We start from the raw sequence: 25782 nt of genomic DNA, 5'->3' as shown, positions 1-25782 counted from the left end.
ATGAAGGCACATGGATGGATATCAAGTTCCCCTTTATACAGGAAATGCATCGTTTTTATTTGTCTGTTGTTTTTGCATTTGTTCAGGCTTAAAGCTTCAGCTATAGCCAGGGTTCGAGCCGTAAAGACATTGGCATGTGGTCTATAAAGAATGTGGTTGATGTCAGAGTCGATGACAAGATTTAGCCATCATTTTTTGACCAGCCTCAGCCCTCATATGACGTTACACCCAAACAGGCTTAGTTGGGTTTGATTTACTATAATTTCTGTGAAAGTCTGCACATCATTACAGATCACAAACAGCATTATGTTGGCTCATAAAAAAAGATTTCTTTTTATGGAACGCTGGAAAACAAAGTCATATATTTCCTCCCGAGGCTTATAAAATACGTTGGGCTACTTCTGGACTGTGATATAACTACATTTATAGAATTGGAACTATATCTTCAACTCTCACTTTCTCCCTCTGTCTGTCTGTAAAGTGTGTGTGTGTGGTGTGTGTGTGTGTGTGTGCGCGTGTGTCTGTCTGCTTTGTATGAACTATTTCATTGCCAAGTCTGTTTCTCTCTGCCCATTATTTTCTACACTTCTTTATATCACCATCTCTAGCTATGTCTCCTTTCACTTCTCATGTTCTGTTCTTGCTGACATTGTCCTGCTACGCTCGACACCACCACCTCAGATAGAACAGCAGGCCCAGGCACTGCTAGTAAGGGCAGCAATACACAACCGTCTTTCAGAAGGGGTCAAATGCCAGGCAGAACACCTCTGACCTATGACCAGTACCCTGACACACACGCACGCACGCACGCATTCACGTTCTTTCCACCTGGTCTGTGTCTTCGTAGAAAAAAAAGCCTGTATAGTCGTTTTCCAGTAATGTCCTTCCTTGCTCAGTGGTAGGCCTGCTGCTCTGAACTACCGTGACCCTTGACCCCTCTGGAATCCCTCTTGTGAAGTTGACCCTCCGGCCACTGCCTCAGAAACTGTTGAGTTTGCACTTTCCGTCACAAAATCCCGGGTCCAATTTCTTACACTTTCAGAGTTGCATTCACGGCACAGATTTTTACTGTGCACAAGATTTGGCTTCGTGTGGCCTCTTAAAGCGCCTTCCTCTTCGTGTTGCAAGAGGATAATAAAGACTTTTAGGGGAAAAATGTGAAAGTAGGGAATCCTTTGTGAAAAGCTGAACAGAGTGAGAGAGCTGAAGCAGTGAGAATCCACACAACCAAAGTAACTTAACATGTACTCACAGGCACGTGCACACATAGACATCAGAGGGGGCTTGAGCCCCTGCTCCTTTACCCAACTGTAAAACGTGCCCTTTCCAGACCATAAATGCAGTTTTTATTATGGTGAAAGACATGCAAATGCCCCCTTTCCATGCCATAACTGATGGCAGCATCCAAGAGAATTGCAGTGTCCAACTTTTCCTGGACTTGAATACAGTATTCAAGTTCAGGAAAACTTGAAGCAGAGTGACGCGTTGTTAGCTTGTAGGACTGCTATTTTTGATATTTCCACCAAAAGGCCCTTTTAGAAGTTTTAGCCCCTGTCTCTCTAACATTCTCTGCACATCCCTGTTACGCAAGTACTTAAGTACACTTTTGAGGTACGTTTACTTTCCTGCATGTCGTATTTCCAATTTTCTATACTTTTACTTCTACTAACTCCAGTACATCTCAGAGTCAAATATTGTACTTTTTTACTCCACTACAAAACCCACTTCAGCGGCAGCCCTACATACATTTTGGGCATTTGAAAATAGACAATCTACAAGCTCACAATGCATCACGGTGTGACGCATTGTGAGCTTGTAGATTGGTTATTTCCAAAAAGATTTTTATGCATTGAGTACTTTGAGTGCAGAAAACACGAGTTCCTGAGGGTATGTGTTTATGTCTCTATTCATTTTGCAGTTCCTTCTTTAAACCTTTTTGTTAAGAAAAAGCTCCACAAATATAGTCATTTGACCCCAACCCCCACATGTCTGAAAATTGTCCCTTTGCCTTTGTTTGTATAACTCCCTCCCTCCCTCCCGGCCCGCCTACTGTAGCTGGGTTCACACTAAAAATGGCCATTTGTCTTCTGGTCGTTCCGGGACGAGGTGGCAGCCGCGTTCCTTTTATTGCTATTAATGACCGCTAATGAGCGCGCCACGGGCTGGGGGACGACTTCAAAGGCCGCGACCCGGTCACTGAAAAGTTAATCTCCTTTAGATTGAGCCCCAAAACCAGCAGGACATTTCAATATTGAGGAAAACCCCCCGGGGCTTAGGCTTTCTCGTTTGTGTCTGTCTTTCGTTCTCTCTCTCTCTCTCTCTCTCTCTCTCTCTCTCTCTCTCTCTCTCTCTCTCTCTCGTGACCTACTGTAGCAAAGCATTGTTTCCCAAACTGTGGGTCAGGACCCATTTTTTGGGTTGTTTGTTGTGGACCTGTTTTATGGGCCGCAAGTAATTATCCCTTTATTTTTGGTTTCCTTCATTTGGTCTTTAATTATTATTATATCAAAAGATCTTTACAAATTTAAGAAGAAAACAATCATGAATTTAAAACAAATTCAAGCTTTTTTCATTTAATAAATTTAAGCATTCTAAAAAAATTCCCCAAGAAAAAAAGAAAAGAAGAAGAAGTAGTGAAAATAGCCGATCTCAGATAGACATAAAATTTCCTCTCGGCGTGAAACGTTTTGGGAAGCGCTGCTGACCTAGAGAGGGAAGAGGAAGGACAGTCCTATGGAGACAGAGCGAAACAACAGAGAGAGAGAGAGAGAGAGGTGGAGAGAGAGAGGGTCAGAGCGTGAGAGGGGTAAGAGAGAGAGAGAAAAGCAGGAGAGAGGAGAAAGGAGAAAGGATAACAAACCAAGAGCACCTCTGGGTCAAACCCCCCTAATCCCTCACTTATTGACGTCCCCCGGGTCTTGGATAGTGGAAAATCTTCCGCCCGCTATTGGAGAGAGATAGATCACAGAGTGAGGCTGGTTTCACCCCCCATTAAGTACAGGAATGCTGATCTCTCGCTCTCTTTTTTCGATCCCCCTTGCACCTCCCCGGGCTTCTCAGGACTGGACTGCAGGGGCGTCACAAGGGGTAGGAAAGTGGGACTGAGTTACTAGGGCCCAAGGTGGAAGGGCCCTAGTAACTTTATCTATTGAAAAATAGCAGATATACAAGCTCACAGCGCAGCACCGAGTGCCGCGCTGTGAGCTTGTAGATCTGCTATTTTTGAAAATGTGTGAAAATCTTTGAATGAATGTATTTTTTAAGCGAACATTTTTAACTCAAATTTTGCTTCTGGGGGTCCCTGGAACTAAATATTTTGAGATCGGGGTCCGTGGCCAAATACATATCATCTTGGGGGTCCTTGACATAGGTTTCTTGCACACATTTTCACGATTTTTCAAAAATAGCAGATATACAAGCTCGCAGCGCGGCACTCGGTGCCGCGCTGTGAGCTTGTATATCTGCTATTTTTCAATAGTTAACATTCATGGGGGGCCCGCAGTGAATCCTTGTACCCAGGGCCCATCATTTGGTGTGACGCCCCTGTGTATGCACCCCTAACCCCTCCCCCCTCTCCCCTTACACCACCCCCCCTCTCTCTCTCCGAAGGGTCTGGCCTCTCATTGCTTATGTCGCTCTCTCTTCTCCCTTTCCATATCTGTTGCTCTGTTTTCCGCTCCCCTCCTCCCACCTCCTCACCCCCGTTGTGTAAAGTAACTAAGTACTGTACCATAAGTACAATTCTTATTTGAGTTATTTGTACATTACTTTATAGTATTTCCAATTTCCTATACTTTTACTTCTACTCCGCATCTCGGATCCAAATAATGTACTTTTACTCAACTACAATTAGTTGAAAACGTTAGTTAAGCCATTTAGGCCCGAAAAATACCTGTAAATGAGCTTATAGTTCTGCTATTTTCAAAAGATTATTTTGAAAGTATTTGAACGTTTGGCCACCAGATCAGGTCAGTCACCTAGGTTGGTAGTCCGGCCTGACAGCGTGTTGTGGGTTCAAGTCCCGATCCCGACGAACATTCTGCATAATGTGTACTGTTGTTACTTTAAGTACATTTTGATACCAATACTTTTGTACTTTTACTCACGTAAACGTAGAATTCCACACTAATAAGGCCTGTCCATACTGTCTCCGAAACCAAACTTTTCGTCAGAGAGTTCCGACTTTCCAACGTGCAGCTTTCCGAACTTCCGAACTCTAATTCGGGGTAATGCTTTTCAGAACTTGCGAGTGACGTCATTTTGTAGTTGAACCGGACCATTCCGACGAAAAGTTTGGTTTTGGAGAGAGTAAAGACGGGCCTTTACTTTGCCTCCTCTCCTCAACATAAACTTGTTTTCCTTCCCCTCCTCCCACTGATCCCCTTGCTCCTTTCCCACCATCTTGTGCTCTCTCTCTCTCTCCTCCCTTCACACACTGGCTTCGCACCCGCCCTCTAAAATCAACTGTCACATTTCAGATCTTTACCAATTTCTCCCAAAAGAACACCTCGATGAGCTTGCTCTCTTTCACACCCCCCACATATAGGCTAATTCGTACTTGGTTTGAACAACTGTGTTGCGCAGAGGAAAATGCCATAGCTTTTCCTTTTACCTGGTGCAAAGTCGCGTAGTTAAAGTATTCAACAAAGTACTTTGATGAAGCACTCAGACAAACGATGAATGAACCATAAGGTCCCTATTCTGGGTATTATCGATATTGAGGTATTTGGTAAAATTATTGTGACATTTTACTTTGTCCATTTTGCCCAGTTCTAGTTTCTCTCTCTCTCTCTCTCTCTCTCTCTCTCTCTCTCTCTCTCTCTCTCGTTGTCTCTGTGTGTGCCATCTGGTTATGTATTTGGAGGCGTGGCCATCAGAGATCCAGACCCCAGCTGTCAACCTCCCCGGTGGTGACCGCCTGGAGTTACCACGGTTACAGTCTGGCGAGGAGGAGGAGGAGAGGGAGGTTACCTTGTTTCACGCGGGAGGAGCTGTAGAATGTCATGCCATCTAAACTCTCCTTCTACCACTCCAGCTCAGGCAGTCTGCTCTCCTGCACTAGACTATCCAGTTAACGGGGAAGACCACCCATTTTCAATATTGAACTATGTCATTAATATACCTTAGAGGAGTTGTGTGGAAATAGAAAAAAAGTCCCCCCCCCCCCCCCCCCCTTCTGTGTTGCCTAGAACTGGAGGATTGATTTGGGGGTTTGTATTGTAAAGTACAATGTGTGATGTCATCAAGTTGTACGTTACAATACAAACCCCCAAATCAATCCTCCAGTTCTAGGCAACACAGAAGGGGGGGAACTTCCACACAACTCCTCTAAGGTATATTAATGATACAGTTCAATATTGAAAATGGGTGGTCTTCCCCTTTAAGGTCTTGCACGTGTCTTTTGAAAGTCAAACCCTAATGCACCTTATCGATGATTTTTTTATGTTCAATTGAGAGTTAACTTGGATTTTTCCCCACTTCTTGATCAAATGTTGACAAACCTACTGTAACGTAGCATTTGAGAAGAAGGTTTAAAGTTATACCATGTAACTTTTTTTATAAAACAAATCTTAAAATTGTCCTAACTGTTAAATCGCTAAAGTTTTAGAACCCCCACTCTGTTATTTTCAGCTTCTGAAGCCTTCTCTTTATATGTTTTCTATGAGTTGTGAGGGGGGGAGAATTTCCCGGCAAAATGATGTCATCTCCCACATGATACACTACCGGCCAATCACAGCGCCGATCATACACCACCGGCCAATCACAGCGAGTCTTGCTGTCTCTAAAGGAAGTAGCTTTCCTCAGCAACTGTGTTTACATTGGTGAAGGAATCTTGCTTGCTACTCCCTCAATTCTGGTCTAAAAATGATGGGAGACGGCTCTACGGAATCGTATCGGCAAGGCGGAGGTGCTCGCGACGACCGCGGTGGTCCGCGGACCACCGTTCCGGTGGTCCGCGGCGACTCCGGCCGAAAAAAGCAATACCGCTACTGACCACTAGTTGAGCAGCTTCCACAGTACAGCTTTAACACCAGTGTAAAACGTTCTGAAGAAATAAAATTCAACAACATAAAAAAATAACCATCTTGAGAAGGTTTGAAGGTTTTTTTTTTACGCTTTGAATAATGAACATCTGAATCTGAAATTTGCATGGGTAGAATTGTGTCTGAAGCCGGTTAGCCATGTCCCAGGGGACGGGGATAGTTTAAACCCAAAGGAATTTGAATTTGAATTGTTAATGACTTCTCCATCATGAGCATCTGGAGCAAACTTTATCCCTTGGTACCAAACTGTGGTCCTTAAGTCTTTAGTCACGCTGTCATAAAATACAAACAGCCAACCACTGACACAGGCCAACCATAGATACACCCGTCATTATATGCTTTGAAAGGTCACTGAGAATGTCATTTGTGCAACCACAAAGTTGGAAGAGAATTCCATCCCATCAGATTGTTAGTGGACTTATACAGTATACAGTGTCCTGCAGGGACATGCAGAGAATGTTAGAGAGGCAGGGGCTGACATTTCTAAAGGGGCCTTTTAGTGAAAATATTGAAATAAGCAGACGTCCAAGCTCACAACGCGTCACGCTGCGACGCGTTGTGAGCTTGGAGGTCGGCTATTTTTGGTACTTGATAGAACACGAAACTAAGTATAATCAAGTGAATACTGGAGATGTGGTGTAACGGCATGTATTTCTACACAGAGAGGGCAATTCTTTCAACATAAGATGCTGCATTCAAGTTCAGGAGAGTTTGGACAAGGCAATTCTTTTGAATGCTGCCTTCAGGAATGGCATGGAAACTGGGCATTTGCATTTCTTTCACCACAGTAAAAACTGCATTCATGGTCTAGAGAGGGCACTTTTTACATATGGGTCAAACGCTCAATCCCCCTTTGATGTCTGTGTGCACTAGCCTCGCAACAGCCAGACTCTCCCAGGGGAGAGTCTGGGAGTTCTCCATAGACAACGTATTACGCGATGACGTAGTTACTCACTTTGACTGACAGGTCCAGTCAGTAGTCATCAGCGCATCAAAACATCGTCGGGAGAACATCAAATACGTCTTTTCCAGACAGAAATTCCAAAGGTGCAAACCTTTGTTCGTTTTTAAGTTATGAGATGCCGTTGATTTCAGATAAAACTTCGCTTAATGCAGCTTTTATTTGCGATTTGTGAACTCGCGTCGGACATGGGGTCCGCCATGTTTGTTTACAAAATGCGAGAGCTGTAGCAGCCGCTCGACCAATCAGGAGCGGTGTGAGGCGGGTTCGCTCGAAATGCAGCCTTTTGATTGGAAATTAGAAACCAAAGTTCTAATAAAGAGGCTCGATGGGAGGGACACCAGACCGAGAAAGGAAGCACATTGGTGATGACGTAGCTCGGGATGGCTTGCGAGGCTATGTGTGCCTGGTGTCCTGACTATCTGGACAATGCAAAAATCAATACACATTCACTTGTTTCCGTACATGGATTTCATATCATTGGATTGCTGTGTGTGTGTGTGTGTGTGTGAGCTTCACCGCAACGCTATACTTAGTGCGGAGTGATGCTTAAGTGTATAATCAGTTCAACCAAACGGTTGAGGGTTTGTAGGGCTCTTCCAGCTAGATTGTTAACCAGCAGCAGACGTCTGTGCGTGTGTGCGTGTGTGCGTGTGTGCGCGTGTGTGCGTGTGTGTGTGTGTGTGTGTGTGTGTGTGTTGAGTAGAGCCAGTCTCTAGATGTGGTTTAGCCATTTCCTCAAAGGGAAAGCTTGTGGCTAACCTGTAAGGCCAATCAAGAGCTCCTAATGCTGCATGATGACTCTGACATCTGTCACAGAGGGTCAAGAGTCACCGAGGACTCTCCACCAATCACTGTTTGACTTGACTGTGGAGCGGTCAGCTATGGGGGGTGGGTGGGGGGGGATCATAAAACAAGACGGACAGACGTTGGTTTCTTTGGAGGAGGTTGTAGTAGGACTCTGCCTTGGGAAGTTTAGATTCAGTCATAACTGAAAACAAACAGAAAACAACTCTCTTTTCCCCCCCACATTGAAAACACCTCCATCCATCATCTAAGGGGAGGCGGGCCCTTAGCATCCACCTCAGTTCTATTTACACTGAAAACACAGGGCACGCAGGTCCCGGAGAACTCAGAAAATAACTCATAGTCTGTGTGTATTTGTTAAGGGTTTTGGTTAAATGGTTTTTCGGGAGGTCTGTGCGAGTAGTAAGTTTGTTTGTTCTGTCTTCTCTGACTCTGTGCAGCCCCAATGTGTGTGGCTCTCGCTTCCACTCGTACTGCTGCCCCGGCTGGAAGACCCTGCCCGGAGGGAACCAGTGTATCGTCCGTAAGTATCTTATCCTCTCGTATCATCATACACAGCGCATGAAATAACAATAACAAAAGCGATGTGGGAAACATCTTTGCTCCCATATGACCCAGAATACGAAGATGTAAGAAGGTAACCAGAGACAACTACTGGTATAAACACGAATAAACAAAATTTTTCATTGATATCACTTCTTTGCCTTGACTCCTCTCTCCTCTCCTCTCCTCTCCCCAGCTATCTGTAGGAACTCATGTGGCGAAGGCTTTTGTTCCCGACCCAACATGTGTACCTGTTCCAGTGGTCAGCTCTCTCCCAGCTGTGGGGCCGGAGCAGGAGGTCAGTATCTATGTCAAACAACCATCTTAATATGCTGTATTGTACAACTGATTAGATTGGAGAATGTCTTCTTTATTTACCCTGTTTTATTTATGGGCATCAGTCATGTTACAGTAGCAAAGTTTCCCATCAATACTTAGATCAATACAACGCGTCACGATGCGACGCGTTGTGAGCTTGTAGATCAATGTTCTTTTTAAAGTATAAAGTTGTCAAATAAGTCAGTAATTTCTATTTAGGATACAGTATGTGTCATATCTGCCATGTGCAATTTCAAAGCCTAAAGTAATTGTCAACAACAAAAACACGTCGCAGTTATTTGAGTGACTATTAATCATCATGAAAAATGTCCTAATCGTGACAGCCCTACCTGCATTTCATGCACAATTGTGCCCCAAAACAACTATCAAGAAGAACAGAAGCATTATTATCGAGAACAATCGCTAGGTCATATTCCAGCCCTCGGTGCCGCTCAGTCCTTTCTCATATGGTCCATTATTATAAGGTATTGTTGAGAGGGCTGCATGTGTTCTGTAGCCAGCAGGTCACAGGGTTTGCCAGGATTAAGGCAATGGGTCTGGCTGCTCCGGGGTCAATCCTTAGGGCCCAGTAACGCTCCACTCAGGATGTGGTCTGGTGTGTGTGCAGTCCAGAGCCGGAGAGTTTTACTGCACACGGGGAGAAGTGTGAGATCACATGTTGTCGTATGATTAGTAGTGGCTATGCAGAGTTATGAGTAAGAGGTTCATGTGTTGCACGACGGCTTTGCAGAGAACGTTGTTGTAAAGCACCGCTTTGGGAGTGCGTAAGGTCTGTCTGGAGGTGTGTATTAAAGTAGCGTGTGATGTGTTCGGCTGCACTGCTTTAATAGGCCAGAGACGTATCATCAGTCACGCCTGCCCCCTGCCAGACCCCGCGCTCACACTCTGTTAAGGCTCCATATGTAGGCCTCCTACATACAGTACTATGCATGTGTGTGTGTGCGCACACCCATACTGTACATACAAACACACTCTATCAGTTGTCCGGTCTGACCCTGAGGTGTAAAACAGGATTTGGTTCACTCAACATTTAGGATTCCCGAGAGGGGTGTTCGCTCGCAGACTGCAACATGCATAGACTCTGGAGTACATGGCCAGATAGAGACGGAGCTCCACCAGGACCAGTCTTTCAGAAAGGGCTGTGAACTGAAGTAATGCTCCTCAGGGCGATTGAGAGAGAAAGAAAGGAAGATATACCGTAGGAAAGACAGAAAGTGATGATTAAACAGAGCTTCTTAGAGCCGCAGCTAACTTATTGCCACACTGTTTGTGTCAGCTCTCCTCTGCAGGGATTTACGGTAAGTCTTTCCAGGGAACAGACCGCCCTCCTCCAGAGTTAGCTCTATAATTCCTCCCTTTGTATTGTTGTGTTTGTTTGTTTCTTCTTTCTTCTCGTCACGTTGCTATACAGAAGTTAAATGAATGAATGACTGTAAATTAGTTTTTGTGCGTGCATTTTAGTGATTTCTTAGAGTTGTTTATCACCATGGGATGTGTGTCTTCTCTCAGCTTCAATGACAATCAAAGATCAAAAGGGAAACGCACACCGGACGCGGTGTGTGAAAACATACGCATATTTTCAATGAATTAACCCACGCCGGCAGCGTCAGACGCGGGTCTGCCACCCTGCCTGCCTGCCGCGCCGATATGCCGTTGTTCTATTTTACCAGCGAAATACCAGAACTGGTATTTCCCCCACTGGGGGAAATGTTCTCCCCGCCGGGGGAAATGCGCCGCGCGGCACCACACCGCAACCAGTTGGTGTTACCGTGCAGCACCGCTGCACAGCCGCCCACGTCCAGTGTGTGCTCCCCTTTACACGTCAATGGCCACTTAGATAAACAAGCGATGTAGTTCATATACTGCTGCATTCGTAGAATATCCTGCATTTATCGGAATAATTCAGTGCAGTTGGAAACGAATTGCAGCTTTTATGTACTGTGTGTAGACCCATTTGGAAACACTAATTTCCTTTTCCCTAATTACATAGCCTACTTTTGGCACCTTGGTCACTGGTCTGCATGATAGCAGCTTTATGTTGCTCGTCTTGCCTGTGGAATTCAGAGGTTTGAGTAAATCAGCAACACGTTCATGATTATGCTGTTTAGTACTTATAATCCACATTGTGGATGTTTGTGATTATCGTTTTGTATCCAAGCAGATGGTATTCTGTGTTTATGTTTTGTTGACTGCCGTTGGAATCCGTGATTTTTGCCAATGAGCGAGACATTCACACATGTGCCTGTTGATCAAGTGATGGAATGCTAGACATTCACACATTTCCAAGAAGAGAGAAAGTACAGTGATCCATCATGAAACCAAAGTGGTCCAATGACTGTACACGATGAGTCACATTGACTGTTACCTGATGACACAGTTTTCAGACAGCTCTCAGCCTGGCTTCTCTACGAGTCACCTTCGTTATAAAGTGACTGACAGTTTAGAGCAGAGCAGCTGTCCTGGGAAACATATTGTAGGTTCATCTTTATAACCCCCTTTTCCCATAACCGTAATTAACCAACAATTACCATGGACATTCCCTCCCACAAGCCCAGAAACAGCTGTCCTGCACTTACTGGCCTTCCGTGGCTGTGAGTGTGGGGCACTGTTGAACCCTGGGAAACGGAGTTCAGAGAGGGGCCTCCTTCTAATTAGAAGCCACCCCTGCTTGAACATAGTCCGTGTAGACCTCAAAGTAACAATGTAATGCCCTGTCATGCTAGGTATGAGGTATGTTTCTCATAAGGGAGGAAATTAGTCTTAATTTGCGCTCGAAATTGATGATGCCTGCGCGGCACAGAGTAGAAACTGAAAATAAGCTCCGGGGGCTGTGAGTCACCTATAAAGTGGAAAAAGGTTTTGCGTCTTGACCCTCTCAACCTACCTTGACAGCGCCACAGCGTGCAGCCTTGTATTTCAGCACGGTTACACATCCATCCTGACGTGGTGGCTGCCTTGTCAATGGTCTCAGGGGTGTGCGTAAATCAGGACGGGACACAGCTATAAAGCTCTCAGTGTTCCACCGACACACATACACACACTTACCCACGCACCCACGCACGCACACACGCACGCACGCACACACACACACACATACACACACACACACACACTGGGGCTTCCTGTGTTTCCTACCCTCTCGTAAAAAACACCCAGCTGTGAGCAGACAACTGACAACACCACACCAGTACCAGAATACAGAGGTGCATTGTGGTCCCGGTAAAGCTATACGCAACCCCTCTCTCTCTCTCAGGTCTGGAAGATTCAAATAGCGTGTGGCGCACTCTCTCGGACTCCCCCCCCCCCCCCCCCCCCCTCTCTTCCTCTGCACGTGTAGCTTTCCAGTCAACGGGTCACTGGTGCAAACCATCTCTCTTCCACCTGGCGGGGGGCATAGGGGGTGAGGAGGGCGAGAAGGTGGCGATGTTTCGCCAGTGAGATCATCATCTCTCTCTCTCTCTCTCTGTCTCCAGATCTCCCCCCCGTTGTCTCCCTCCTCCCCCTCGCTCTCCCCTCCTCCTGCCTCTCATTGGTGAAAGGGAATGGGAAGGGAATATCTTTAAAAGCTCCCCGCTCGCTTTCATTCCTCCCCCCGCGCTTCTTTCACTCTCACATTCTAGACCAGTGTTTCTCAAACTTTCACCTTTCCAAGTCTCCCCTTAACTCTGACAGTGTACAAATGGAACCAAATGGACCCGCCAGGGTTCATTTGGTTCCATTTATACACTATCAGAGGTACAGACTTGAAGGGTCATAAAGGAACCTAGGGAGTCCCTCAAATCCACTGTTCTAGACAGTTTTCACAAACCATTACTCAACGTAATTCCCTCTTTGCCTTAGTACACACTAGGAAAATCATCAGTGTTAATATACACAGAGAGTGTATACAAATGTAACCAATTTGTATACAGAGTTACACATCTGTAAAAGCCCATTTGGTTCCATTTGTAGTACAAACTTTGAATTACAAATGGTCAAATTGGCAGGGGATTTTTTACTGTGCAGGTTATCGATTTTCTTGCTCACCATTGCCAGTGATGTTACTTTCTCTGTCAGGTCAGATTCTGTTTGTGATCACTTATTTTGTGCTCCAAATAATAGCGTATATATAATGTGTTACAGGTGTTGCCATTGACATATCTTTCTGTTTCGGACTTTCGGTGGCCAGACAATGGCTATAAAATCACAACTATAAAAAGTGAATTGAGCGAGCGTGACAAACTGCTAGCGGAAGCTAGCCAAAGCTCACAGAAACTCCTCTGGGTTAGAATTTTGCGACCCTCAAACAAATCACTTTTTATAGTTGTGCAGCCATTCGACAGCAGAAAGATATGTCAATGACAGCACCTGTACCATGTTATACTTTACAGGCCTATTACTGCAACACAAAAGGAATAATCACAGTGTTGGAGGCGACAGAATTATTATAATAATGCTGGCAATGGTGAGACAAGTCTACCAAAAAAAATTAATTCACTGACTGCGCCAATTAAAAATCTTTTCTGCTTTACGAGGCTACGAGCGCCCATGTTTTCTCTGTAAACAAATGAAAACCGGATGCGGTCGTTGAGAACCGTCCCACCTACCCTGATCCGGAAATGGATCAGTTTCCGGTCCCAGACTGGAAGTGCTTTTTTATAAGGTGAAATTGAATCTGCATCACAGCGTTCAAAGTTGGATTGTTTTAGAGTTGATATGATTAATTAAATGGTCGTCAAACTCATCACTGGCGTATTCGACAGCCTCCAAAACTCGTCAAACTTGTCATATAGCAGTGGGGAAAGACGCACCAGATGTCCTATGTCGGCCATGTTTATGAAAATGTTCTATTTCCTTAATTTTCCCGTTTCTGTTCCTTCGTCTCTATCCATCTCCTCATACCCTATTCCCCCATTCATCCATCCATCTCTCAGCCTTCATTCTTCATCGATCCATCTGTCTCCTCCTTCTCCTCCTCCTTCTTGCTATCCGTCCACCCATGAAGCCATCTCTCCACCCCTATACCTTCCCTCCAGCTCTTTATCCCCAATCCCTCTGTACTTTCATCCCATCTTCCTTCCATCCTCCAGTCGCCAGTCGCTATCTTCCAGTCCCAACGGGCAGAGAGTTCAGTGTGTGTGAAGTAAATGAACAAGGGCGGCTTTGCTCCTTCTGATGTCCTTCCAAGTGCAGCTTTACGCTCCTTCTCCCTCTGTCCATGACCTATTTAGAAATACTTTTTTTTTTGGGTGGTGGTGGTGGTGGGGCGGACTTGTTGAAAAATGGATGAATTTACCCAGGCTGCTCTTGGCTTTGATGGCATTTGCTTTACAGCACACTGGAACGGTTTCCTCACGGTTTTGTTCCACAGCCGGGGAAAGCGGCAATCAGTCAACCCCGTCATTTTTCACGTTTCACTTCCCCTCTTTCTATTGTTGGCCTGAGCAAAGAGAAAGAGAGAGACAGAGAGAGAGAGGGGGGGGAGTGAACCATAGAGGTAGATGAGGAGAGAGAGGCAGTCTCTCAATAGACTCTCCTATGTGAGTGAAGCCTCCTATGTGAGTGAAGCGATATGGCTTAGTGCCCTGAGTCAAGTTGAGTTGAGGTTGAAATCTGAGAGAGAGAGAATGAACACATCTCCCATGTGCTGCTGAAACAAACGGAATGCAAGAACAAGGGAGTGACAGAGAGAGGGGGAGAGAGAGAGAGAGAGAGAGAGAGAGAGAGAGAGAGAGAGGAGAGAACATTGGTACACTAACCCGTAAGCCCTCCTTACCCTGGCGTTCCAAAGTATTTACTGTAATCCATCTCCATGTGTTGTCACAAGATGCTGTCCAGGCATCGTCTCGTTTGAGCCAATTCTGTACACTGCCAGGATTGTCTTGCATGCAGGCATTTGGACTGATATGATCAGATTAGAATACAAAGAGACTTTTTTTTTCCTAAAGATTTTTGGACTTTGGACAGTCTTTGTTTCTTTTCTTTTTTAACAACTGCACAGTAAGAAGCTTGTTGACAGGTTGAGCGCATTACGCCACTGCCTCACAATTATCGAAACGTCACGGTCCGAATTCAGTATTCATGCTCATTACAATTAAATTAATCCTCAATGTTTGAGGCGGCTGGTCCATAATCCAGGCCTGTGTGATCTTAGGGAAACGCAACCTAAGAGAATTTTTAGTCGTCCAGTCATAGTTGAGTTTGTGTCCAGGTGGAATTTGTGGACGTGTATTATGGAATGCCGAAAGCCTCACTATAAACTCGTTCACGAGAGAGAGCCGAGGGAGATTAAAGAAGTGTCTCAAAGGGATAAAGATATGACGAGAAGAAGGTGAAAGACGGGGCAGAGGAGGCACGGTGGCGCAGTTGTTAGCACTGTCGCCGCACAGCTAGAAGGTCCTTGGGTTCGATTCCCACCGGGGGACGCTGTGGGCGCTTGGGGCGTGTTTCCTCCTCCGCGTCATCAGCGCCCACACCCTAGGTGGGGTTGGCAAAAGGGCCTTTCTGTGTGGAGTTTGCATGTTCTCCCCGTGTGTCTCCTAGGGTAGATACCCTCACAAAAACATGCAGTAGTCCTGGTTTCTATACCGCCTTCCCCTGGCCAGCGGGCGAGACAAATGAAAAGGCTAACAGGATAGGTGACGGCGAAGATGAGAAAGAGGGATAAAATGAAAGGAGAGAGAGAGCGGCCAGATGACAGAGTGTGGAAGTGGAATATAACAGAAAGAAGAGGTGGAGTGAACGCTGTACAGCGTTGGAGGCGTCCATCAGTGAGAGGCTGGCTCAGCAGAACGCCGAAAGTCTGCCAGCCAAGACCAATTAGTGCCTCTCATGAATTACGTGTTTGAAGCAGACAGATTGGTTGTCTCACACCGTGGCAGAGCAAGCAGTCTGCCAGCCTGGGCGGGGTGGGGTGGAGGACGGGCAGGCGGGTGGCGGCGGCGGCGGCAGCGGCAGCTCCTGCTTCACATCATCCTAGCCTCTCCACCACCACAGCACTTACTCTTTGCGCGCTCCATTTGTTTCACTGAACATCTCTGCTGCCAAAAGTCTCACTCTCCCTCGGTCCGTCTCTCCGTACGTCCTGTTAACTTTGGCCGTTTCACTTTTTGTTTTGCTTTTCGTCTCTCTGTGTTTCAATTTATCGAAAAAATGTTTCTGTGCCTCCTTGCCTTTCTTTTCTCCTTCTCTCTCCTTTCGGTTCGCCTCTCTCTCTCTCTCTCTCTCTTTCTCTCTCTCTCTCTCAGCACATTCCTGACTGACTGTAGCATACAGCTGGCTCGACTTATGGCTTCCCCCCAGCCTGCTTGATTAGCTTTGGGTTTGTGGCCTGGGGGGGGGGGGGGGGGGGACTCTCAATTCTATTGAACCAAGGCTTCAGTAAAAACACCAGCGTTGTGCAAACACAATTGAAGTGGAAGGAGTCTTGTGTGTTAGAAAAAAGTGTCCAGACAAAGAAGATAAATGGTTCTTTATATGTGCTTGTAGGTCACGTATCATCAAACCAACAAACCAACCAGTGCGCTCCTTCCTTGCCCCGGCGAGGCGTGCATCGTCATGTCAGGCAGCAACGATTCAGATGGGGATTATCAATAAAACATTAGACTTTATGTGTGACAAAGCGTTGCTCATAAAAGAATGGTTCTCTCCCTCCAGCAGACCTTTTGATCAACGTTGCTTTATTGTGGAAGCTTGTGTGATTGAACAGATGGTGAGCTTCGGAGTTCTGAAGGTCATATGTTCAGGCTTAAAGTACATCTGTTGACACTGGTGCCCCCCCCCCCCTTCTCTTCTCTCCCCTGTTAACAGTTCAGTCATGTAACGTCAGGTGTATGAACGGAGGCAGCTGCCAAGAGGACTCGTGCTCATGTCAGAAGGGCTACACAGGCAGTCACTGTGGACAGCGTGAGTACACATTTCTACAGAGTCAGCAGCATACCTGCTTGTGAACGTGCGTGGGTGTGTGTGTCTACAGTAGGTACATGCCTATGGCATGGAATGGTGTGTGTGTGTGTGTGTGTGTGTGTGTGTGTGTGTGTGTGTGTGTGTGTGTGTGTGTGTGTGTGTGTGTGTGTGTGTGTGTGTGTGTGTGTGTGTGTGTGTGTGTGTGTGTGTGTGTGTGTGTGTGTGTGTGTGTGTGTGTGTGTGTGTGTGTGTGGTTGTAATGCAGTTGAGTGTGCCTGTTTGAAACATGAAAGTGTTTTATCAGGCTGGGGTTGAGTTGTGTGATTACTGTATGCATATCTACTGTAAGTGAGAGAATGACAAATATACTGTGTGTGCGTGTGTGTGTGTGTGTGTGTGTGAAAAAGTATTTGATGATGTATATGTACAGTATATAGAATCTATTGAATGACACCCATACCTCTCCTCTGTCCCATATAGCCGTGTGTGAAAATGGATGTCAGAATGGTGGCCGCTGCATCGGGCCCAACAGATGTGCTTGTGTCTATGGCTTCACTGGCCCGCAGTGCGAGAGAGGTAAGATCCCGTTTTCTGTTTTAAGGATATTGTTGCGCTTTTATGTTTTTACGGCATGGCATGGTTTGTCTGTGTATAGTTTTTTAAGTACAGTATGTCCGCTCAAAAGTAGACAGATCACAGCTCGTGCTCCTATGTGCATGACGTCCACGATACAGAAGTACCTCCAGTCATGATGAAAGGCTGAAATCAAAGCCTCACACCAAATTGCTGCTCCCAAAGTTGTTTACTTGGTAACGTTCCTCAGGTCTGAGGAAGAGCCGGCAGGCTCGAAACGTTCTTTATTGTATACTGTTTTTGGTCCAGCACCCAGCCTATATGGCCTCGGATGTATGTGCCGTTTTTGGCTGTTTTTCAGCCTCTATCTCTACTTGTTGGTACTATTCACCACCACACAAGATTGCTGGCAGGGTTACACGCATGTTTCTGCATATAGCACCATCCCTCCACAAACTGCAGCACACCTGCTCAGCATTCCAACAGAACACCCAACGCCTGGTGCAATGGAAAAGACTACCTCATGGGGACCTCAGGCCAGGCCTTTTATCAGCCCTGAAAGTCAAGTTTGGACTTGGGAGGGGTGGGTCTGATTTGGTGGGAGACAGACCACACAATCTCACGGGGGGGGGGGGGGGGGGGGGGGGGAGAGAGGTGGGGTGGACGGGCGGTGCAGTCCATGGCGCGACACCATCTTTATCAGTTCACCCCCTCAAGGGTTGTGGGAGGTATCGCCGCACTCGGAAGGAGTTGAGGCTTTTGATGTTGTAATGTTCATGTGTGAAGGTCCTATCAGTCTAGACGCGCTGCGCTAATTCATTATTTCACCACAGACTGAGCACTGCTCTATCTCTGATGACATCATGGGTACTGTTTAACCGGACAGACAGACAGACAGACAGACAGACAGACAGACAGACAGACAGACAGACAGACAGTGGGAGTTTGTCATCTGAGCTACTGAGCAGGCACGTGCACACACATAGACATCGAGGGGGCTTGTGCCCCTGCCCTTTTTATCCGTCTGTAAATAGTGCCCTTTCCAGATCATGCAAATGCACTCTTTCCATGCCATACTCGAATGCAGCATCTTATGTTGAAAGAACTGCCCTCGCTGTGTAGAAATCAAGCACTGAAAATAGCCGACCTCCAAGCTCACAACTGTTGCTTAAAACCGGGACCCTAAAAGCAATGCGCACGTTACCGCGCTCGCGCGTGACCATTCTCTAACGTTCGTGCACGCACACATACACACCACAGGGTTGCATACAGGCAGTGCGTGATTGACAAACAACCTCAGCGTTGAATTCAGTCACGCAATGAATTTGTTCATGTTCTATGATTGGTTAGGTGAGCATGTTTTCATGAAAAGAACATGTTAAATGTCTATGCATGCAACCACTGAAAACGGCTACTATTATCTTAATTCTGGCGAAAACCGGGACAATTTTGTAGTGAATGTTGAAAACCGGGACATATTAGTGTTTTATTGATATTTGTCGGGACACCGGGACACGCAGCTTGAAAACAGGACTGTCCCGGGTAAACCGGGACGTCTGGTCACCCTACCTTAGGTGTCTTACTGGTGTCAATTATTGCCATAACGTGATTATTCCCAGTAACAGGATTATCGTGTGAATTTAAGAGAGAGATTGGTTCATGCATGGCCTCAGATCCAACCTCTGAAGGAAATGAGCGTCCTAGAAAACCTCACCGAAACCCCAAATTCTCCGCATTCTCCAGCCCCTCTAACCCATATCTGTCTCCTGACCTTTCCCCCTCTCTCACTTTCTTCCTCTCTTCGCTCTTTTCTCTCCCAAGCAACTCTGGGGTCTTGTTTTCTTGGAAAACACAACATCGGAGAGGGTTAGGGTTCAGCAATGGAGGTGGGGGTGGGGGGGCTTTGCAGACATCTGGTAATAAATAACCCCCCCCCCCCCCGCCATCTTAGCCAGACACAGAATGACAGAATAGAGTTTCTTTGTGGAGCCATGTACATTTCCTGACCAGGAGTGGAGCAAGCAGTGGTGTAAAGTAACTAAGTACATTGACTTAAGTACTGTACTTAAGTACAGTTTTGAGTTATTTGTGCTTTACTTGAGTATTTCCAAATTCCAATACGTTTACTTCTACTCCACTACATCTCGGATCCAAATGTTTTACTTTTAATCCACTACATTTATTTGAAAACTTTAGTTACTAGTTACTTTGCAGATATAAGTTAAAATATTATTAAAACATACATAAATAACTTTAGCCTTATTTTATACCATAGATATTTGAAAATAGCCGATCTACAAGCTCACAACGCGTCGCAAAGCGACGCGTTGTGAGCATGTAGATCTGCTATTTTCAAACATTTTGTACGTTTACTTTTGGTACTTTAAGTATATTTTGATGCCAATACTTTCATACTTTTACTCAAGTACATTTTGAATTTCGGACTTTTACTTGTGACAGAGTATTTCTACATCATTGCAGTATTGATACTTTTACTTAAGTATAAAATGTGAGTCATTTTTCCACCACTGGGAGCAAGGGAGGAAAGTGGCCCGCGAGAGATTGAGAAAGAGAAAGAGAGAAGGATGGAGGGATGGAAGCAGGGAGGGGCCAAGGGTAGAAGTCAAGATGGACTCCCCAGCTGTGTACACAGGGCCTGGTGGTGGAGGAGAGGACAAAAAGTCTCGACTCCGTGCTAAAGAACCGGTGGACATCACCGGACCCCAGCAGCCACTTGTCAAACACCCACGTTTTGCCGGGTGTGGTCGCGTGTCTCAGGTGTCTGCATGCCCTATGGGGCCTTTTCCACCAAAAGAACCTTGGTTCAAGAACCAGTGCCGTTCAACTGTCTTGGAACCTTGGTTCGTTCTTGCGAACCGGCTTGCGTTTCCACCAGATTGAACCAGATTGAACCAGAGGAACTTTTACGGTTCGCAACCAACTCGGTTCTCGGTGGAAAAGCTCACCTCTGGTTCATCCCATAGGTGGGAGAAAGAACCAGAACCGGTTATTTTCCGGTCGAAAAGCGCCCTGTGTGTGTGTGTGTGTGTGTCCACAAGCGTGTGTTTGTATGTGTTTGTATGTGTTTTTGTCTCTGTACATATGCAGTAAGTTCTAATGTCTCTTGATCTGTATGTCGAAAATTGTCTGTATCTGTATGCCATAAATATACAGAAAATAGACGATCTAGTGCAAGCTCACAACGCGACACATCACTGATTGGCTTTATTCGGTGTGCGACACCGTTGCGCAACTTAGTTTAAAGGAGGCATTATACTGTACATGCATACTTGTGTTTCTCTTTTTAACTCTTGTTGTCTGATGCTGATCAGCACGGCCCCCTCGCTGCAGGCTTCACACTGTGTCTGGTAAAGAAATGAGTCCCCTCTTCTATACTTGGGGATAGACAGTAAAACTGTCCGTCTCTCTGTCCCTCCCCCGTCCAGCCGTTCCATAATGATTCACATCCCATCTGCCCAGAGAGAGCAAGGGAGAGGATATGGGTTCTAAGTCTCACTTAAACAACAGGAATACTTCCTGAAGTGACATGACTCAGCCTAGTGAAAATGAACTGATGAGTGCTGGGCCTGGGCCTTGAAAACCACTCAGCCGCTCTGGATTTGATTCCCGTTGACCCGGTGTCACAGTTTGACACATTTACACAGATAAAGTATGCTGTGGTTTTGGAATTTAAGAGGGCGTACGTTAACTTTTCAGCGCCTATTTTTTATTGGTCCTCTAGCTCCCCCCCCCCCAAAAAAAACATCTTAGTGGTGTTTTTGTTTTTGTAGCTGTTTGTTGTTTTATTTTAGGGCGGTTCTTCTCAAACTTTTTCATGTCAAGGGCCTCAGAGAGCGGGGATAATGCCTTACACATCACTGTGACATCACAGGTGACACCACAGTGATGTCAGATACTCAGAGCAGGGATCTCCGTATATGGGCATAAACAGGTGACATCACAGTGGTGTGGCTGGTTCAGACAGGGATCTCCACGTATGGGATTGTATGTTGTGATGTCGTGGGAACCACTCCATATATAGAGATCCCTGATGTCATCAATATTAAGCCCATATCTAACAGGACTTCATATCCTTGGGGAACTGTTCCGATATACATCACTGGCCAGACGGCCAAGACATGGCGCAACCTCGCCCTTTAGGGTGAAGTCACTTGTCGCCCTGAGGCGTCTTACTAGTATGTATGTATTTGACATTTTTTGGCTGTGGACTACCATCTCAAAAATATTTCCAGAGACCTCCAGAAGCAAATATTTGATTTAAAAATGTTCATTAAAAGCTCATATCATATCGTATATCTTCTATTTTTCAATTGCCAAAGTGATTGTGATGCTATATTAGCCCTGGGTCCCCCTGGGGGGGGGGGCTGGTTCACCCTGGGAGGCCCTGGATCCCACTTTGAGAACCACTGTTTTAGGGAATGCAGAAGCATTAATTGACCTCATCCATGCTTCATCGTTTTAAATCATGTAAAACAGTGTCCAGAGATAATCTGGTGGTTTTCTCTGGAGCAACACGTGTTCAGTTCCTGCCAGGAGGACATTCTCTCCTGAGCCTCTCCTATGTGGTCTGCCTCGTCCCTCCAAACCTCACCTTTTTATGGGGGAACATCGAAAGAGGACTGCTCAGTGCTCACTCTTCATAAAAAAAAAAGAAAATCTATCCATGTGAACCACTTCTCATGTGCAGTTGATGGTGTAACCTTTGGCTAAGCTCACGGTTCAATATGTACGTTGTGGTTTGACAGCTCATGTAACTGAGGCTCTAAGTGAGTAGATTTATTGTACAGCGACATAGAGAAAATACTGCTGATCAGCGGTATTCTAAAACTGTCACCAATATTGGAGACAGTTTCATGAGAAACTGTGTGTGTGTGTGTGTGTGTGTGTGTATACGTCTCAGACTCATTGACTTTGGCTAGCTCCGTGAGAGTTAAGCCTGATTTACGCATACTATATTAGGTATTTCTTCGATGTCACATGCCAAAAATAGCTGATCTACGTGTACAAGAGCTTGCATTATAAGAGGGCGGAGCGTGGAGGCTGGAGATCCAACAACTCCACCCTCTCATTCTGCAGCTTCGTCAATAGGTGGTGCACGTCTGAGTAGTTGCAGTCGAGTGGGAAACCTCATATATCCAGAACTGTTACTTTCCAAGATTTACAGCTCAAATAGATGATCTTAGCTACTTCGGTGTGATACTGTAGTACATCTCAACCTTTTCAGGCCGCGACCCCCCAAATAATCATATTTTAACTGGGGACCCCCCCCATCCTGACGAGCACTAAGAGTTGAGGCATTACATTTTGCATAACACGGTTCTATTGTAAAAATAGCAGATCTACATGCTAACAACGGCTCGCGTTGCGAGGCGTTGTGAGCATGTAGATCGGCTATTTTCACAGTTTCTGCCTCTAATATTTTACAATTTTGCCAATGTTTAATTTGTCATTTTAGAGGTATTAAAAGGTCCTCAAATTGTCACTTTAGAAATGTGCAGATATACCCTCTATACACTTGAACTTTATGTTGGTTTGTTTACTGTTGAGTGAGAAAACAATGTTGCACATTAAGTTAGTCATCAGGGGACCCCCCCCAAAATAATTTGGGGACCCCCCTGGGGGTCCCGAGTGACCACAGTTTGAGAACCACTGCTGTAGTATGACGAAGTAAGGCATTACTTTGCTGACACGCCCTAAAATTATAATAGTATGATACAGTAGGTCACGTGGTCTCTCTGAAAACGGTCTGAAATACACTAACTGTGTGTCACAGTGTAATCTGCCCCTCGCCCCCCAACAACAGCTGACCAGTACAGTAAGTAGTCTTAAGTACAGTCAATTAATTTGATTGGCTTATAATTGCGCATTCACACAATGACATCATAAAAATATTAACTCATATTTTAAGATGACTTTTTAAAGTGACCATACCCCTTTAAGTTATGGAGATATAAGAGGTTTCCGTGAGCGGATGCGTGTGTGCAGTGTGTAATCATGCATGTTTTACTATCACTATCTAAGCGCTCATGTATCAAGCCATGGGATTCTGCACTGATGTGTGTCCACATGCGGGCTAATTTATATGGCGTTTTGTACGACCGTGCTTTGGCCCATTAAGCCTGGCAGAACTCCAGCACTGTTCAGCCCTGTCCATTTCAATGGCTCTCAGTTCCAGTCTACTGCCTGCCTCCAGGGGCGTCACAAGGGGTAGAAAAGTGGGACTGAGTTACTAGGGCCCAAGGTGGTGGAGGGGCCTTAATTATTTTATACTTTAGCTATTGAAAAATAGCAGATATACAAGCTCACAGCGCGGCACCGAGTGCCGCGCTGCGAGCTTGTAGATCTGCTATTTTTGAAAAGTTGTGAAAATGTGTGCAAATCTTTGAATATATGTATTTTTTAAGCATTTGTAACTCAAACTTTGCTTCTGGGGGGTCCCTGGAACTCAATATTTTGAGATGGGGTTCCGTCACCCCATGGCCAAATACATACCATTTTGGGGGTCCTTCACATGAAAAGGTTTGAGCTCCACTGACATAGAAACATAGGTTTTTTTTTAAAACTCAGAAGGATTTGAAATATTCAAAGATTTTCATGATTTTTCAAAAATAGCAGATCTACAAGCTCGGAGCTTGTGAGCTTGTATATCTGCTATTTTTCAATAGTTAAAGCACAGGGGCCCTGCAGTGAATCCTTGTACCCAGGGCCCAGAATTTGGTGTGACGCCGCTGCCTGCCTCCTCCTCCTCCTCCTCCTCCTCCTCCGGCCCAAATAAACCAATGATCACAACGGAATGTCAGGGCAACGCTGAGGTGCTGGAAAACGTAGGAAGCGCTGCTATTCCCGATCTGTTGACTCTGGACTCGGGAGTGCACTGAACATAATGGTAATAGACGTGGATCCCTCCCTGGGTGGAAAGGTGCCAGGTCCCATGCAGTGTTGTTTCATGACAGCAAATTTTGATTTAGTTTTAGTCATAGTCTTTTGAATAAGATGTAATTTAGTTTTAGTTGTGTTTTAGTCATCTGAAAAATTTCCGTTTTAGTCTAAATCTACAGTTGATTTAGTCGACTACATTGTATTTTGGCGGTGCCTTGATGGCGTCGTAATGGTTGATTTTACACTTAGTACAGCGTGTCGATCTTGTAGATCTATTTTCAGAGCACAACACCGAGCGCAACCTAACATAAAACGACTTGTCTTTTAGTTCTACTGGATCTCTTCTCCACTAGTCCCTCCCTAACATTTTAGTCTAGTTTTTATTTGTTGAGAAAATCATCAGTATATTTAGTCTTAGTTTTAGTCATCGTTTTTATTTCGTTTTCATCAGTGAAAAAAGCTAGTTGACGAACATTTTTCGTCATAGTTTTTCATCAGATCAAGATCTTAGGAGCAAGCAGTAGTTCTTCTACTGCCGGTCGGTTCCCAAACCTTTTAGCTCAAGACCCAAAAGAGAAATTAGACGTTTGCCCGGTACCCAAAGATAGCCGATCTACAAGCTCGCAGCGCGTCGTGTCAGCAGTGACCCAGTGTTCTACCGTGTACACCCAAGTGGAAGCATCAAAATCGTACACTATTATGATATTATACAAAATAATAACTAACTAGTCCTTACCCGTTCAAAGATATGAGCTCCGAAATGATGTGCAGTGTGCACACGGTATATGAGGGATGGAAAGTAACTTTAACTGGTACTTGCATGATAATATGTAGGAGCATCAATGTAAGAAATACCCGTTTCGTTTAATGTGTGTGTGTGTGTGTGTGTGTGTGTGTGTGTGTGTGTGTGTGTGTGTGTGTGTGTGTGTGTGTGTGTGTGTGTGTGTGTGTGTGTGTGTGTGTGTGTGTGTGTGTGTGTGTGTGTGTGTGTGTGTGTGTGTGTGTGTGTGTGTGTGTGTGTGTGTGTGTGTGTGTGTGTGTGTGTGTGTGTGTGTGTGCGTGCGTGCGTGCGTGCGTGCAGCGGTTTGGACCGTGAGACCATCCGCAGAGTAGTCTGTGTTTCTTTTTGAGAGGGTCGGTCCGCCTGAAAAACGCGTTTTGGAACGAAACGGTTACGTTTTGCGCGTTTGTGACGCCGTCTACGGGTGGAATTGGAAATGCTTCTGGGGATTCGTTGAGTAAGCCACCCGCAACCTGTGGCAGAAATTCAGTGTTGACTCGACGTTTTGTTTGTGATTTATGGCTATTGTTTGCAAAACGGGCCCCTCCCGCTAACTTTGGAAGCCCGTTACGAACGAACGGTATGGACTATCAAAATATCCCTTGACTATGTTCATTGCATGGGTTCAGAGATCATGTGTACCCATTCTCGTGACATTTGAAGAAAATATGTAGGAAAAGGAGCAAAAAGTGTGTTTTGGAGAAAATTCAAAATGGCGGAAAATCTATCCTGACGCAAATGGGCGGGGCCTATATGGGGAGATGCGTATTGACCCAAGGAATCCAGGGAAAAAAGAATTTTAATTTTTCGACCTACGGTTCAAGAGTTACAGGCCGAAACGTAAAGTGGACTGTTATAGCGCCACCATGAGGCCAACTGACAAAGTTATTTTTTATTTAATCCTTGATATCATTATAAATCTCCTCTCAGAGTTTTGTAACTGTAGCCCC

General features: G+C 45.4%; 1 protein-coding gene across 1 annotated transcript in view; it reads left to right on the top strand.

Moving 5' to 3' along the window:
* The window catches only part of fbn2b (fibrillin 2b), a gene marked incomplete at both ends in the record, with an annotated part of 110306 nt that overhangs the window by 4409 nt on the left and 80115 nt on the right, over window positions 1–25782 (top strand). The window contains 4 exons of the mRNA XM_080736369.1: window positions 8253–8335; window positions 8552–8653; window positions 16483–16578; window positions 17059–17154. Coding sequence (XP_080592495.1) covers window positions 8253–8335; window positions 8552–8653; window positions 16483–16578; window positions 17059–17154 — 377 coding nt within the window. The remainder of the gene's footprint in view (window positions 1–8252; window positions 8336–8551; window positions 8654–16482; window positions 16579–17058; window positions 17155–25782) is intronic.

This window comes from Nannobrachium achirus (assembly GCF_963921795.1).
Source record: "Nannobrachium achirus genome assembly, chromosome: 1".
Taxonomy (NCBI): Eukaryota; Metazoa; Chordata; class Actinopteri; order Myctophiformes; family Myctophidae; genus Nannobrachium; species Nannobrachium achirus.
This window is presented reverse-complemented; position numbering and strand designations above follow the sequence as displayed.